At 40.6% G+C, this 14,802-nt stretch overlaps 1 protein-coding gene across 4 annotated transcripts in view; it reads right to left on the bottom strand.

Moving 5' to 3' along the window:
• PLCH2 (phospholipase C eta 2) overlaps nt 1-14,749 on the bottom strand; it is a 70,703-nt gene extending 55,954 nt beyond the window's left edge. Inside the window, exons 1-3 of one of the 4 annotated variants that reach the window (XM_071766799.1) lie at nt 14,635-14,749; nt 12,168-12,580; nt 1,523-1,703 (exon numbers count right to left, since the gene is read on the bottom strand). In XM_071766799.1, the coding sequence (XP_071622900.1) occupies nt 1,523-1,634 (112 nt within the window). In that variant the 5' untranslated portion in view covers nt 1,635-1,703; nt 12,168-12,580; nt 14,635-14,749. Of the gene's footprint in view, nt 1-1,522; nt 1,997-2,523; nt 2,626-12,167; nt 12,665-14,634 lie in introns of those variants that run through there. The other 3 variants (XM_071766796.1, XM_071766797.1, XM_071766798.1) reach the window with 3 other exon arrangements.
• Between the last annotated feature and the right edge of the window lie 53 nt (nt 14,750-14,802).

The raw sequence follows: 14,802 nt of genomic DNA on the forward strand, positions 1-14,802 counted from the left end.
GGGGGTTTCTTGGTGTTTTTTTTTTCTTTTTTGTTTTTTAATGCAACAAACCAGTGCCTCTCCTTCAGATCTCTCCTGTAGCACAAATTCATCTGCCACAGACATCAGTTACACAATTCCCTTCCTCCTACCCAGTCTCCAGTCAACACCTGATGTGCAAAATCACATCTGTAATCTCCAAAGCTTCCTAAGAGAAGAGCTCATTTTCCTCTGTGCAAGCTGTCAACGCTCAAAAAAAAAAAGAGAGCAACAGCTAACAATAGTTTCTCTTTGAGCTTTGTATCTCTCAGCTCAGTTCAGACAACTTCATGGCACAGAGCCACAACCTGAGGCAGTATAAATCCCACTATCATCAACTTCATGAAAATTTTCCAGAAGCACTTGAGATAATCAAGGAAAAAAGTTGCAATCAGTTTTGACAGCCTCATCCTATGATGCTAATTTACGTTTCTAAAATACAGGGCCCAAAATGCTCTACTTTGAGAAAGATGTTGGATTTTCCTTGCTGCTCTCATGGATGCATTCTACTGCAATGATTCCTCCCAGTTTTTTCAGCATTTAGTGTTCCCTCCAGAATATATCTGCTAAAAATTAAAGAATAAAATATTTAGGAGCTCTTGGTGCTGCTGAATAAATAAGCCTGGTTGAAAACCCAAAATAGTTGATTGGCAACTGCTGTAGAATCACCCACAAAAAGGGTAATGTGAACTTACAGGGTTACCACTGTTTCTTTGTCTTATCAAATTAATTCATAGTAATAAGAACCCTTTGTCTCATTCCAGAATTCAGCACAGCTCACTGCCTTCTTAAGAGGAATTCTGCATACTCAAACATTTGGTCTAACAAAGCTGCAGTGACCAAATTCTGTAATTGTTATAAATTTTTCCTATGATCCTACTTCTTCTCATAACCACTGTTCCTAAGAACACTATTTCAGTCTAAAGACTTTCCCATTTTAGGAGCCATGACCCACATGAGATGTTTCAGACATCAATGGAAATAAAACTGGCAATGTATGCATCTCTTTCCTCCTGCTAGATGTAATCCTGATCTCTGCTAGTTCCTCAATTAAACCCTAAATGGGAGTCCTAATTGGGACACAACTGATAGCATTTAAAAAGTGGCTGATCTCATTTCTACCCACATTCAAAAGCCAGTTCTTGTTCAGAATCTTCTGTCTACCTGTCTTGCAAAGAAAAGTGATACACATTCCTTTCAAATTCCAGTGCTTATCTCTTAAACCAGAGACTTCAAGACTTCTATTCCTTTTCTCTCTCATCTGTGTTTACATGTCTTGTCAGATTCATTTTTCCATGTGTGGTTTCCAATCTAATTAGTCATCATAACAACTACAAAGGAAAAAAAGGGGCTGAGAAACATCCAAGCAAAATTTTCTTTAAGGAAGAAATTTAAGGAAAACTAGAAAACCATATGAAATCTCAATATGATAGCAGTAAATGGGGAGAAAAAATATTTTTCAGTACCAAACTATTAAATGAAAGGATGGTAACCTTTCACTTACCCACTGTGAGGATGTTTGCAGAGAGGAAATGGAAAAAGTTTCCATCATGAAGCACGAGTTCTTCTTTTTGTGTCAAATCTCCTGCTACAGATTTTGAAGAAGTCAGAGCCATGTCAAGCTTTCAGAGCAGCCTAGCAACAGTGCCTGGTCCAAGTCACACAAAGTATTTCAGAACAGATATCTGCAAAAAGATGCAGTCGATGAAAGTATGTGGGAACAATCAAGAATTTCAAAATGTTGCTGGCTTACTTCAGAAGTCACAGCTAGTGCCTGAATTCCACATTCAGGAGACTGTCCAGGTTTAATCCTACTGATACATATTCCATGCATTGAAGAACACAATTTATAGCATCAGCACAGAGGAAGAAATACCACTGAGCTCAGTCTTGATCAACAGATGTGATGGTTCTCCCAGGAGCAAAACAGTTACAAGTATTTGGTGAAGCTTCCCAGCGTCTCTTGCATGTTGCAAACCTGGAGAAGACAATTTTTTTTAAGTCATAGAAGTTGCTGTAGCTGTTTAATACATAATATTTACTACAGGAACACAGCTAGATGACATACAATGGGCTGACCTCATTAGCTGCTTATACCCACATAGCTCCTCACATGGCAGGAGGCACTGACTCTACTTTTCCTCACCCCGGTGTTTTCTATCATCATAAAAAAAACATGCTTTTGGCCACAGCAATTTCTAGAAGCCAAACCACTCGTGCTGGGTTTAATTTATACACACACAGGTAGACACATATACATTTAATACATACACTTAACCATTCTACATAACAAGTGGCCGTATCAGCTCTGTTCCCAAAGGACAGCTTGGAGAACCAGCTGCTGTGATGTTGGTGTGCTCATTCAGTTCTGTCTCTTACCCTTTCAAGCTGGTTCCTCCTCTAACATGCCACGAGCTGTCTCCATACTCTATCTCTTCATCACTGTCTGGCATTCCCCTTGCCTTCTTTCACCTATCTCCTGCCCACTGGCTACAGAAGACTCACCTTGCCAAAACTTTCAGCTGGGTATCTTCCTCCGTGAAAGAAGGTCAAAGGCTCTCTCCAAAAAAGCAGTGGCACAGGACAGAAACCTGGGATCCTATCTTGTCCTGGTAACTATTTGAATCTATGGGAGTCTCCTTCACTTTATAATTACAAGTTGAGCTCTGAAACATTGCCCTAACATGTTTTGTTGTGAAAGCACAGATCCAGTTTGACATTATTTTAAAAGAGAGAGGGCAGTGAAGCATCACTATTAATTTACAGTGACTACAAATGGGGAAGGGGGGGGGTGCAGGAAGGGAAGGGGTGTTTGAGGAATTTTAGCAAAAAATGACAGAGATGTCCCTGTTACAGCACCTGTCAGTTTGAAGCTGTACCTGTCTTCTTGCCTTTGGTCCCTCATTCAGCTTCTTTGGGAAGTCATTTCCTCTCCAGCACTGTATTTTCACCAAGCCCCACCTTCTCCATTCTCTATCTTGTCAAAATCTCCTCTGTTGAGAGGAGCATGTCAGTCAATGAAGTAATACCCATACACAGAGCCAAGTACACACCACAGGGCAGTGCTTGGCAATAGTAATGCTGCAGAAATCCAGTATCCCTAAACTCACTTCTTTCCAGGTTTAAACAGGAGATATCTCAAGGGCAGCCTGTGACTCTGGAATAATTTTGGCCATATCAGTGGGTGAAAATAATGTTTATTACAAAGCACAGCTAGAGTCACCAAAACCAAAATTCTGAGCTAAGGATACATTTGACAAACTGATTGGACTGGAAGGGGAAGGATGTAATAGGTTAAAGATATTCCCTGTCCCTCCCCCAGATACACATCCTTGCACATGCTGTCATCCCTCTCTATAATTGTATCCCTTCATGATTGTCTAACATATACATATAATTAAAAGAACTAATGACCCTATAACCCACCAGGTCCTTACATGGATTAAAATAAAAAACAAGTATTTTTTTTGTAAATGGCTTCTGTAGAATTATAGAAGATCCCAAAGTTAACAAAGAGCTGTCAGGCTCCTTTAACAGCATCACCTCAACCAGTACTGATGCCATTACAGGACACAAATGCTGCAATCTTGAAGACTTTGTTCTCAGATGAGGTGAGCAACATCTGCTTAAGATTAAACCTTTTTGTTGTTACATCTGTTGTAGCTGCTATTCCCATACACTCTTTGTACTTTGCATTTATGCAAACTTTTGCTGAAGACAGAGTATGCTGAGACAGAGCATAACTGAGGAAAAGTCTTAAAGATATGATCCTGTCTTGACCACCTTCTCCTGTAGCCTCCCCCTGTACCTTCCAAAACCAAAGCCTGGTAACAAATCTTGTCTGACTTCTTCATCCTGCTCAAAAAGCATCTTCAAGATTTCTTGAGCTATGAAGTTACTACAGCTGGACAGGTAAATACACATTTGTGCAGTATGTTTGCTTTCACTCTGATGTACAGTGAATGATAAATGGCTCAGGAAGGATTACTTAGAACTTCAGGAGAGAACCAAAACTGGACATGAGAAGGGGTCTCAGGAGTTACAAAACAACTCTGCCCATTGGAATAGCCAAAAATGCACTCAACAGCCTTTCTGAAGCTCCTCTATTGCACACTCTGAGCAAGTACTTGTACATTTGACACCCACTGCCTCTCAGTGGGTGTTATCTGCCTGTTTTGGTTATCTGGGCAACTTCTCCTAACCACAACTTCATAGCCACTAGCCACATTGTGCCATTTCTGGTGCATGCCTATTAAGTGTTTAACCCTGAGCTTAATCCAGGAAGCCACAGCTCATAGGACAGGGGAACCTGTGTTAACATTTAGACAAGACCTATTAATTTCCTTTTCAGAAAGCTGAACTGGTTGGTAGTTAATTCTGCCAGATTCTCTCACCTCTTTGCTTTAGGGGGTTTTTGAGAGGTCATTTCCTTTGTAGGAACTTAAATCACTGTGAGTCATTATACACAAAAGAACATATCCTGAGAGTGAGGAAGACTCAGTGGGCACAGATGTTCATGCTGGTACATACTGCAATACTTCACATTGTACAGGATGGGACTCACTGAATATTTTCTTGTCTTGAGTCATGTCAAACTTATTCTTTACTCTTTTTTTCTGATCTGAAAATGAAGCTGTTGTGACTCAGCAGATCTCTAGACATCTGTTTTCATACAAAAGCTGTCCTTTCTGCACTCAGTCCCACCTCTTGGAGCTTCTGTACAGGTCCTCAGACTTCCCTCTCTTCAGCATACCAACATTGTTTAAAAAACAAAAAAAAAACCCTCAGCCCCTCTTCTCCCCCAAAGAGCAAGATGGATGACCCCAGTAAAGGCACCAGCAAAAAAGCACACAGTGAATCTTTACAAATACAGCAGTATTCAATTTGGTACCTCAGAACAAGATTGAGAGACCAGACTCCTATTAAAGTAAATGAAAGAAGCTCAGACACTTTCCTGGAAATTTTCTTGTGAAGATTGTATGATGAAAAACACCACTTACATTCTCTGACGTTTCACCTCTGTTATACTAGGAGACACTCAGGCCTCTGAGAACAGCACTGCTCCTTGCCAAAGTCACAAAGTAGCCAAAAGAGCAACCCTATCTCTTCAGAGCAAATGAACACCATTTAAACTGACTGCTCAGGCTAAGAGCCCTACCTGTTACTGGCCAAGCTTCCCTATGCCCTCAGAAAACAGGACTTAGAACCCTAGAGGCAGGATAGGTATCACTTAGAGACAAAAAAAGCTGTGTACACCATTAAAAATCATTTAGCCATTTTTATATCACTGTCATATTTAAACTTTAACCCCAAAGGACCTGACTTTGTGTTCAGGGAGGCATCATTAGAGAAAAACTAAGCCATCGATTTAACCTGCGTGGTTTGATCAGGAAGCAGATCAAGAGGACAAAATACTTCAAAGCATTTGAATCCCAGACTTGGGATTTGCTTTTAAACTCTGCTGTGGTTCACTCTGCCATGCTGCTCAATTCAAGGAATGCAGCTCCATTCACTGGGCAATTCCATCTGAGATACCTTGCACGCCCAGGCACGTTACTTCTCATCCAAAGCAGCAGCAAAATGAAAGAAGTCCATTTCAGTACTATGGAAGAAGGGGGTAAGCCCACACCTCAGGGTGTGATACAACATTCTTTTTCCCAAGGGACAGAGCACACACAAAACAAACTGGCATGTGATACAAAAGTCTCTGGCAAACAATTAAGTTTAAAATATAAGGGGGAGCACAGAAAAGACAATAGAAAGAAGAGAGGGCACCAGAATACCTTTCTGGCAGACAGATGCATTCACCTTACACCCAGAACACAGTCATCCCACTTAAAAAGAACACTTAACATTTGTCAGCTTTCCTTCACCCACAACTTAGAGCTTGAACTAGAGCTCCACATGCAGGAGAACACTGCATTTTTGGTGAATGATGTAACCAAATATGCCTTATGCAAGTAAAGACACTTATTAAATCAAAATAATTCACTTCAGGCTTATATTGACTATGTCATATGATTTTAGCATTTACTTCATACAGCAAAATATGAAATTTACAATCATTTCTATAGACAGGGGATGGACTTGTTTGTAAATCCCCTTTCCTATTTACCTTGGGTTGAAAATAACCCTTTCAGTTTCATAATCATTCCTTATTGCTAGCCAGTTCCCTGACCTATCTAAAATGACAACAGAAACACAGCACACAGCAGCCTCCTGCTGCTTAAAAACATTTGCATTTCTTATTAGCAAGGGAGAACTGGAGACTTTTACTAGAAGAGCAAAGGGAACTAACTAGGCCAGTCTCTAACCCTCATCCAATAGCTTGGCTCAGAAGCACTTTGAAATGACAAATTTCATTCTTCAGACAAAAAAAAAAAAAAAAAAAAGCAAAAAAACAAAAAAACAAAAACCTCAGCAAAGCAATGAGGAGAGAAAGATTTTCTTGGTAGGAGACAAGCAGGAAGTGCCTGCTGCTGGAGAAGCCAAGCTTTTACTGCACATGGGAATTTGTGAGTCATGGTAAAGAGCTGCAGATATGGGCTGCAATGGGGTTTGTAATCAATAGCTCAATAATCCAAATACTGGTAATGCTCTTAATTATGTTTGCAGCCTTGTCATTCTCCAGAAGTCCAACTTGGTGGTTGCTGTTGTTTTGGTTTGCTTTTTTTTTTTCCTAAATCTCCCTCCTCATCTGAAGGGATGGGAATTTCTTTCAATCAAGCTGCTTTAGTTCTGTACAGCAGTTTATTGCTGTACTGATCAGCCATTTAGATATTAAGGAATAACTTATGCTGGGGAAATCAGAAAGGAGGTAGCAACGTGTTATTCTGCAAGTCAGTGGTAAATGATCAGCTTCCTCCTGAGGCTGCTTAGAGTAGGACCAGACATGAAAGTCTAAGCAGAGGAAAAAGGACAGTAAGAAAAAAATGGGAATAAAATTAATTCATCTTGATAACTAAATGGTGAGGTGAAATGGCAAGAATTTAACTACTCCCAGTGCCAGGAGGATATTACCCTAATTAGAAGCAGAGGTTTCTCTACCAGCCTCATTCCAGCCATCCTTCATTTCTCTAACTTACTCTGGGTAATGGAAAGGGATAAAACTTTGTCTGTGTTTGACACAACTGAAAGCAGATAAGCAGGCTGCAAACCCCTGGAGAATAACAAGCACATGCACACACACTAAAAAAGCTGAGCTCATTACTTGTAACTTAGGGAGAAATGTACACAAGCCCATTTAATGAAAACTGCAAAGATAAGACAATCTAGTATTTAAGTTCTGTAAATGGAAGTCAAAACTATTACCTTTAACTACATCATGGCTTCCTCTTTATAACATTGTGCAAATACCTCTCAAATCTACACTGCTTTTGGACATTTCCCTTTCCCCAGAGCTTTACACAAAGTAGAAGCCAATCGTGACAGGCTTCAAACCGAGAGATAACAGGGCACAGAAGTAATGAGATGGCTTTCAGTGCCAGGGAGAAAGGTGATGAGCAGAGAGCACAGACTATCAGTGCTAAACACTAAAGAGAACAACAGACTGTGGAAGAATCTTTTACAACTTACATTACTTCAAAAATTTCATACCACAGACTTTGCTAACTGTAGATGCCCAACTTACTCAGCAACATAAAGTGGTATTTGTGCTCCTCTGAACATATCAAATCTAATCTATTTGCATTGGCCTTAGGCTCACATGCTGGTTTTTGTTAAGATTAATAATTGTTGTTTTCTTAAGATAAATATTACTAAAGGGCCTTCTAAGGCAAACAGTTGAGCTGGGGAGCACTGAATTCTCTTGGTTTGCATTTTGCACTTCATTTCCAAGTTCTGGTCATAGAAATTTGTTCATTACAAAAATATTGTTTTGTGTGTACTCTCCTAATGGCACTGTCTACAAAGATTATCTTCAAGATATTTTTGAAATCTACTAAGTTACCATCCTGGACCTAAGGCTGGACAAAACTTTTCATAAGGATTTGCACAACTGGCAACATTTTGATTTACCACAGTAACAGAACCAAAAGCATGATCTCTTTTCAAGTGGATCTTTCTTCACATCACCCTACTACAGAGCAGAAATGAGCTGCTGAAAGCAACTGCTACATGTGTATACTGCAAACAAGAAAAACACGCTTACACTTGGCAGCTTCAAGAGAAGGCTGCATTTTTTTCTGCCAAACATACAAACTAATTTCTTAAATTAATGAATCTTCTTTCCGATTAGCAGGAAGGGGTCTGGGAACCACTCAGTTTATTCTCATTTTGTCAAACAGAGCACAGTGACACACACAAACACTAACTAATGGACTTGCTACAAGGTAGGAAGTCTTTAGGGCCTATTCCAACAAATGCCAAAGTACAGCTTTGCTTTGTTCACAGCCTTATCGTGGACTTTAGTACTCTGTTAGTCAATAAATAACATAACTTCAATAACCTCCTCTCATTCATAATCTGTCTGAATTTACAGGAGGGAAAGGAAGATGTGGGATAGGGCACTTTATACTGTAGGAGTTATTTAACAAAGGATGATCCAAAACCAGAATCACAGACTGCAGATGTCACTATCCAACAGCACCAAGTCCACTCAGTGGTTTCTAGTGGGGGGGTAAAAACACCCCCACATCCCCAAATCCACACATCAGAGCCCAGTTCTAAGTGGGCATTACAACAGGCAAACCCCACTTTCATCAAAAACTCACACCAAAGACAATGGAGTTGATGCAAATCTTTCTGGCAGCTTCAGGCCTCTGACCACCTCCCTTCAGCCCCACTCCCAGCCAGCTAGCTCTGTACAACCCAACGTGGTCACATCCTTCACACACCAAATCAAGTAGAGCATATTTCACTTTGTCCTTGCAGCAATCCCACTGAACACCAGCAGCATGTCACACTTTGCACAGATGTCTGGTTTTCACTTTCTTCTCTGCAGGCTACATAGCTGCTTCTCCTATGCACCTCAAGTGCAGGCTTCCGTTGTTCCCTCGGGCTCCACTCCTTGCTCATTTTTTAAAAAATAAATAGAACACGAATTACATGTTCTCAGTTAAAGGCAGAGAAAATTTCCAGAAAATATGTTCCGGCACCTAAAAGCACTAGGAAATCTGGAACAACAAGCTGGGGGGGTCGGGTGGGTGGGCATGTTGAAGGGGAAAACAGGCAGGGAGGAACTTCTTTTAAGTTGTTTAATAGTAACTGGTCCTGCAAGGGCTGCTGAGAAAAGACACCCTAACATGGGATTCAACACAAAAAGTGGTACTGCAAGTTTCTGCCTAACGGCCTTTGGCAAACACCGCCTGGAGGGGACGGCAGCCACGGCTTTTGCAGCACTTTCAATCTCTCCCAGGAACATTAACATGTAAAGCTCCTTCACCTTCCCACCTGATTTCCCTCTTAATTTCTGAGGCAACCCAGAGCTCTTTGGCAACCAGTGAGATGTCAGAAGATTGTTCAGGAGCCATTCCTTACTTAAATAGAAACAAGTGAGGTTGTGACAAACAACAAAGAAATGCAGGGCCAGATCAGAACCAGGTATATATATTAAAAAAAAACCAAACCAAACAATAATCTCAAGCTCCATGCTGTGTTTCTGTCTCAAATGGATGTGAAAACCTCACTCAGCTAATGCTTTCAGGTCCTTAGATATAGGGAAACATTTACCTCATGCTAGCTTGATATCCAGCCTCAGGTGGATCAAAGAGTGAGCTCTTTATCAAATGAAATCCAAAGGTCTGAAGGCTGGCTTCAAGCAGCTAGAGGCTTAGCAACACAATTCTTTAATAGCTCTTGTCATCAACAGAGCCCTATGCACTCGACTCAAAGAGTAAAATTATTGTGGTCATGTTGCACCTGAGGAAGTTGTTCATGGACTGTAGCCTGAAATATCACCTCCCCATCCAGAACTCTATCCTTTTCATTTTCTCATCTCTTAAGTGAACACTTCAGGATTTTACTTTAATTCCTATTTTAAAATAAAATAATTTTTCTAGTGGGGATTTCAGCTACCACTGTTCTTTTTTCAGTCAATATGCCTGTACAGAAAACAAGGTTCTCAAAATGCTGAAGCATCAGACCTGCTTGTTTTGATGTCTCCACTCAAAATTTCTACCAATGATGCACAGAGTCCCATGCAGTCTGCCAGACAGTAATGTACAGAAAAACAGGAAGGGAAGTCAGACCTTTGCCTAAGCATGTGTACAGATCTGTCACAGCCTGCAGTTATACAGGTACATATCCAATGACTTTGCTGTGTATTTACGGGTGTTGAAGGCAAGTGGGCTCCACCCCCATAAAATGGGGGCAGATTAAACAATGAATAAAAGGTTTGGAAATTCCCTACAGATTTTGGAGTCTCTGTTCCAAGCAATAAAGTAGAAATCCAAATCTTCCTAGTGACTTGCAGCAAATACTGGGCCGAGATGTCTGACAAAGTGGCCATGTAGTACTTAGAGCTCAGGGGTCATGGAGGGAGGACATCCCTTTGGAACAGGACTTGGTCTAAATGTCACATCCTAGAGACTGCTGCAGAGTTTTCAGTCATTCCTTGGTTTTGGTTGTTAAAAAAAATACTCTGACTGAAATTCTCTCGGCTTTAGACAGGAAGCCACACCTTAGGCAAGTGGTCAGAACAATAGATCCTTTGGACTGAGAAGGATCAAAATAGGATGCATTATAGGCACTCATCTTCCCAACAGGGGCATTAAATACAAGGCTACAGCCCCGCAGTGTTTCAAGCTGCAGGTACAAAGGCTTATCTTACACAAGCAGATATGACAGAAGTAGATCTGGCAAGGTATTTTGCTTATTCAATTAAAAAGTCCACTCTTCAGTGGTCTGCCATGTCAAATGTATCTCTGTCCTGTTCTGGTCTCTCTATAAAACCAACCCTCAGTGCCCAGAAGCAGATGATCTAAACCAAGCAACCCTCCTACTGAAGAGCTCAGAGACAAGTTAGCACTTATTCATCTGTTCTTCACACACTGGTGTTGAGGTCATTACACTGCAATAACTATGACAGCATGCAATCTTGCCCATATTTAGATAACTAGTACTTTTCTCCAGTAGTCACTGACCTTCCCTCACAACCCTCTGTCCTTCATCTGGACTAAACAGTTCTCCATACCTAATCTTACTAGGCCAAAAATTATTCTCCCCATCTCAAGTATTTTCCCCTGGATAAGGACAGAAAAAGCTCTTCTCGGAGACAAAACTTTGTCTACTTTCTTTTGAACAATAAAGAAACAACTTAACTTTGAGCTAGATCCTAAAGATGGCATCAATTTCCTATCTCAAACTTAGAGCAGTCAGCAGTGAATCTTGCTCTGTTTCCATTTTACTTTTTAAGAAGTTGACCCCACTGTAAAACAAAATGTGATTCTAGAAATGTTCATCCTTAGGACTGGGGATAAGTTTAAGACCTACACATAAACTCTGGAGCCCAAGGCATTTGAAGCATACACAGCACCAGCAATTTGACCATCCTCATTATTTGCAATCATAACCAACGTTTTTGTGCCAGGAAATAACAGAAAATTCCTTTCTCCACAGCCCAAAACCACGACTGAAAAAAAAAAGCAAAACAATGCATACTTTTTGGAGGGGTCATGTGTGTCTTTCCTTCCAAGTTAAGACTTACCAACTGTTCAGCCACAGAATCAGCCAGGTTATATTTCTTAACTAGTATTTTTTTAAATTTTCACATTCTAGTTCTCTTATCCAAGTCAGGTTTTGTTCTGGCTTAGTGTACCTGTGAAAGCTCAAGGCTCAGGTTATCATTTCAGAAGGAATGCCTGGGTCTCTTGTGGTGTTCAGTTAGCAAAGTCTAAACTCAAATCACAGGTGCCACTTGCTTCATCCCTACAGGCTCAGAGAATCTAAAATCTGAGGGCTGACTGAGGTTCCTGAACATCTCCATGAACATGAAGAGAAAGCATGACGAAAGCAAGCATCAGATCTCATGCTCTTCCCAGTCTCTTATTTAAAAAAGACAAAAGTAAAAGTAATGGCAAACCCTGTTGCAATCATATAGCATATTACAAAATTTCTTACTAACTTCTAAGAGCAAAAGTGTTAAACGTAAACCAGAATTACTCCTGAAAGAGCAAGTAGCAAATTAAAAAGCAGCAAAAACTCCCACACACCTTTATCTCTCCTCTCTGGATGGAGCAGACAAGTTGTCCCCACTTCTTTGCACGGTGCGTCGGAACCTTCATAACCGTGATCACAAAAAAAAAAAAAAAAAAAAAAAAAGAGGAGTGAGGGAGAGAGCTGCAAAGTCTGAAAGCGAAGGCTCCGCCCCTGCACTTCACATGTTAAGGGCTCTCAGCTCACTGATCACAAAGCAGCTCTTACAGTCCTTATTCAAACAGTTCAGCTCCAGGGTAACAAGTTCAAAGTGGGAGGAGGCAAAAGGAATCGGAGGGCGGTAACAATCCTGAACAGACATTTCGCTCCTTTTTCATCTGCAGAACCTGTTCTTCAGGTTGGGAACTGCAACATCTCCCTATTGCCGTGTTTGAAAGCTGCACTCCAAACCTCTTCTGTATTAACCGGTCTGCAGAGGTAAAACCATATTTAATAATGCGCAGACAAGCAACATGTGGGTGGAAAAGTTAATAATTATTGTGCACAGAGTTTGTTTCACATTTTGGACTACTTTGTGCTCATGTCAGTGAAGCACTTCATTCCCTTATCAGTTCTGTATATAAAAAAAAAAAAGAGAAGCATGCTAACCTAATGAAGTCTGCACAGAAATTTGTCTTGTGAAGGCTTCAGTAAAAGACAGATAAATGTTAAGAGATAAGGGATTCTGCAGCTGCCAATATGAATCAGAATACAAAGCAGAAGAAAGAGATTTTTCTTGCTGCTCACTGTATGACCACTAACATCAGTCTGGTCTTGCTGCATGTGATGAAGGGAACAATTAGCCATATCAATCCCAGGGTGTGAAAAGGATCATATCTATCAAAAAAATAAATATTTTAGATACTTCATTTTTCTTTTTATAAAATATTGATACATACACTTAAAAATATAACCCAATGTTCCACGTGCAAAGAGACCTGCTGCAAGAGGCAGAACTCTGAATTCAGAGTATTTTAAACTCATTTGTAGATACCATATCACCTCTTTGTTTCCCAGTTTCTCCAGTCTTTTAAGAAGAGATAATGGCATCAGTCTGTTATGTATTTTAGTGACAAAAAAAAAAGTAGTACAGAAATACTATTACTGTTACACACACACCAGTGCAACTTCTCATGTGAAACACAGCAGCTGCCTAAACAATTCAAAATGCTAGAAACAAAGAAATGAAGAGTGTGTTCCATTACTAGAAGAATTACTGTAGTATAATTTGGGTTGTCTACACAAAACAGGGAGATTATTTGACATGATGTCATCTCTCAGTTCAAACCAAAAAAAGATATTTTTAGTTATTTGCTAGACTTCAACACCTCTTATTTCTTTTGAGAGAACATTTGTTTATTGCCATACTCAATAGAATTCCCAACATTCAAAACACCACAAACCAACTTAGCTTCTAGAAGATAGCAAAAGCAATTTAATTTGTCAAGAATGGTCACATAGAGAGAGGTTAAACATGTTTTAATATTTGTGGGACCAAAGTGTTGGCAGCCTGGGACCTCAGGTGATGATAAGGAACAGTTGATGGGTGAATTCACAATATCAGTAAATAATTAATGAGCTGACCCCATAAAACATTGATGCAAAGAACAGACAAGGCACATGAAAGGGAAGCAGTTACTATATAACACTGAAAACTGCCTACAATTTGGATTTCCAGCTCTTATTTAAGGTCTGCTTGGGTTTTCTACCACAAAAAGCATTAATTGACCCCATAACAAATTACAAAAACTACTGGACCATGAGAGTTTTGACTCATTCTTCTTACACCTTTTGTGTACACTTGCATACACTTGTTAAAAATAACTAATTTTTAAAAACCAAAAAAAACTGGTATTTACCGCACAATCATTTACTCCACCAAAGTAAGAAATTTTTAAGGAAAAAAATCTGACCTTCAGAAGCTTAAACTTATCTTCAGCTTTATAAATGCCTTCCAATCTCATAATTACGTGCTTATTAGCCAGTATGTCAGCTTTGCAGAAAAAAGAAAAAGTCTCTTGAGCTCTTCTTTGGTTTCTTGGTCTATAAAACAAGAAAACCATATTTATCCACAGCATTTCTGAACAACTGATCCAAAGATTGGTCAGTTTAGTCTTGTAATTTAAACAAACAAACCTATAAATTAGAGTAGCACCGCCAAGTTCCTTAACTCGGGATCCATCAGATCACCATGATACTTCAGGATTGAAGTGGGAAGTACGCACTAGGTGTGAAAACTTCACCTCCCAGATCCCACTTCACATTGGGATATTTCCTTATCCAGGTGCTCCCCCTACTGTTACACTCCATAAAACGTTTTAAGGGACAAAGCAGCTTTCCGAAGGGCTGGCTGCCCTCAGCCCCCTGTGGGGGCAGAGAACACAGCACAAACCAAAGGAGCTCTTCCCGCCCCGCAGCGCAGAGTCCCCGCCACAGGGCTGAGGGAGCCCGGGCTGCCGCCTCCGCCGGGCCCACGCCATTTACCTCAGCCAGACACGGCCCGGGGTTCTGACCCACCGCCTCCTCCCGCCTCTCGAGGAGGACGAGACGAGACGAGCCCGGGCTGGCGGCATGGCAGCTAAGGTCTAGCAAGGCAGGGAGCGGTAGAGCCACAGGGACCGGCGGAGCGGTGGCCGCGCTGAGGTGATGTGA

The sequence above is a fragment of the Heliangelus exortis genome, chromosome 23 (assembly GCF_036169615.1).
Source record: "Heliangelus exortis chromosome 23, bHelExo1.hap1, whole genome shotgun sequence".
NCBI lineage: Eukaryota > Metazoa > Chordata > Aves > Apodiformes > Trochilidae > Heliangelus > Heliangelus exortis.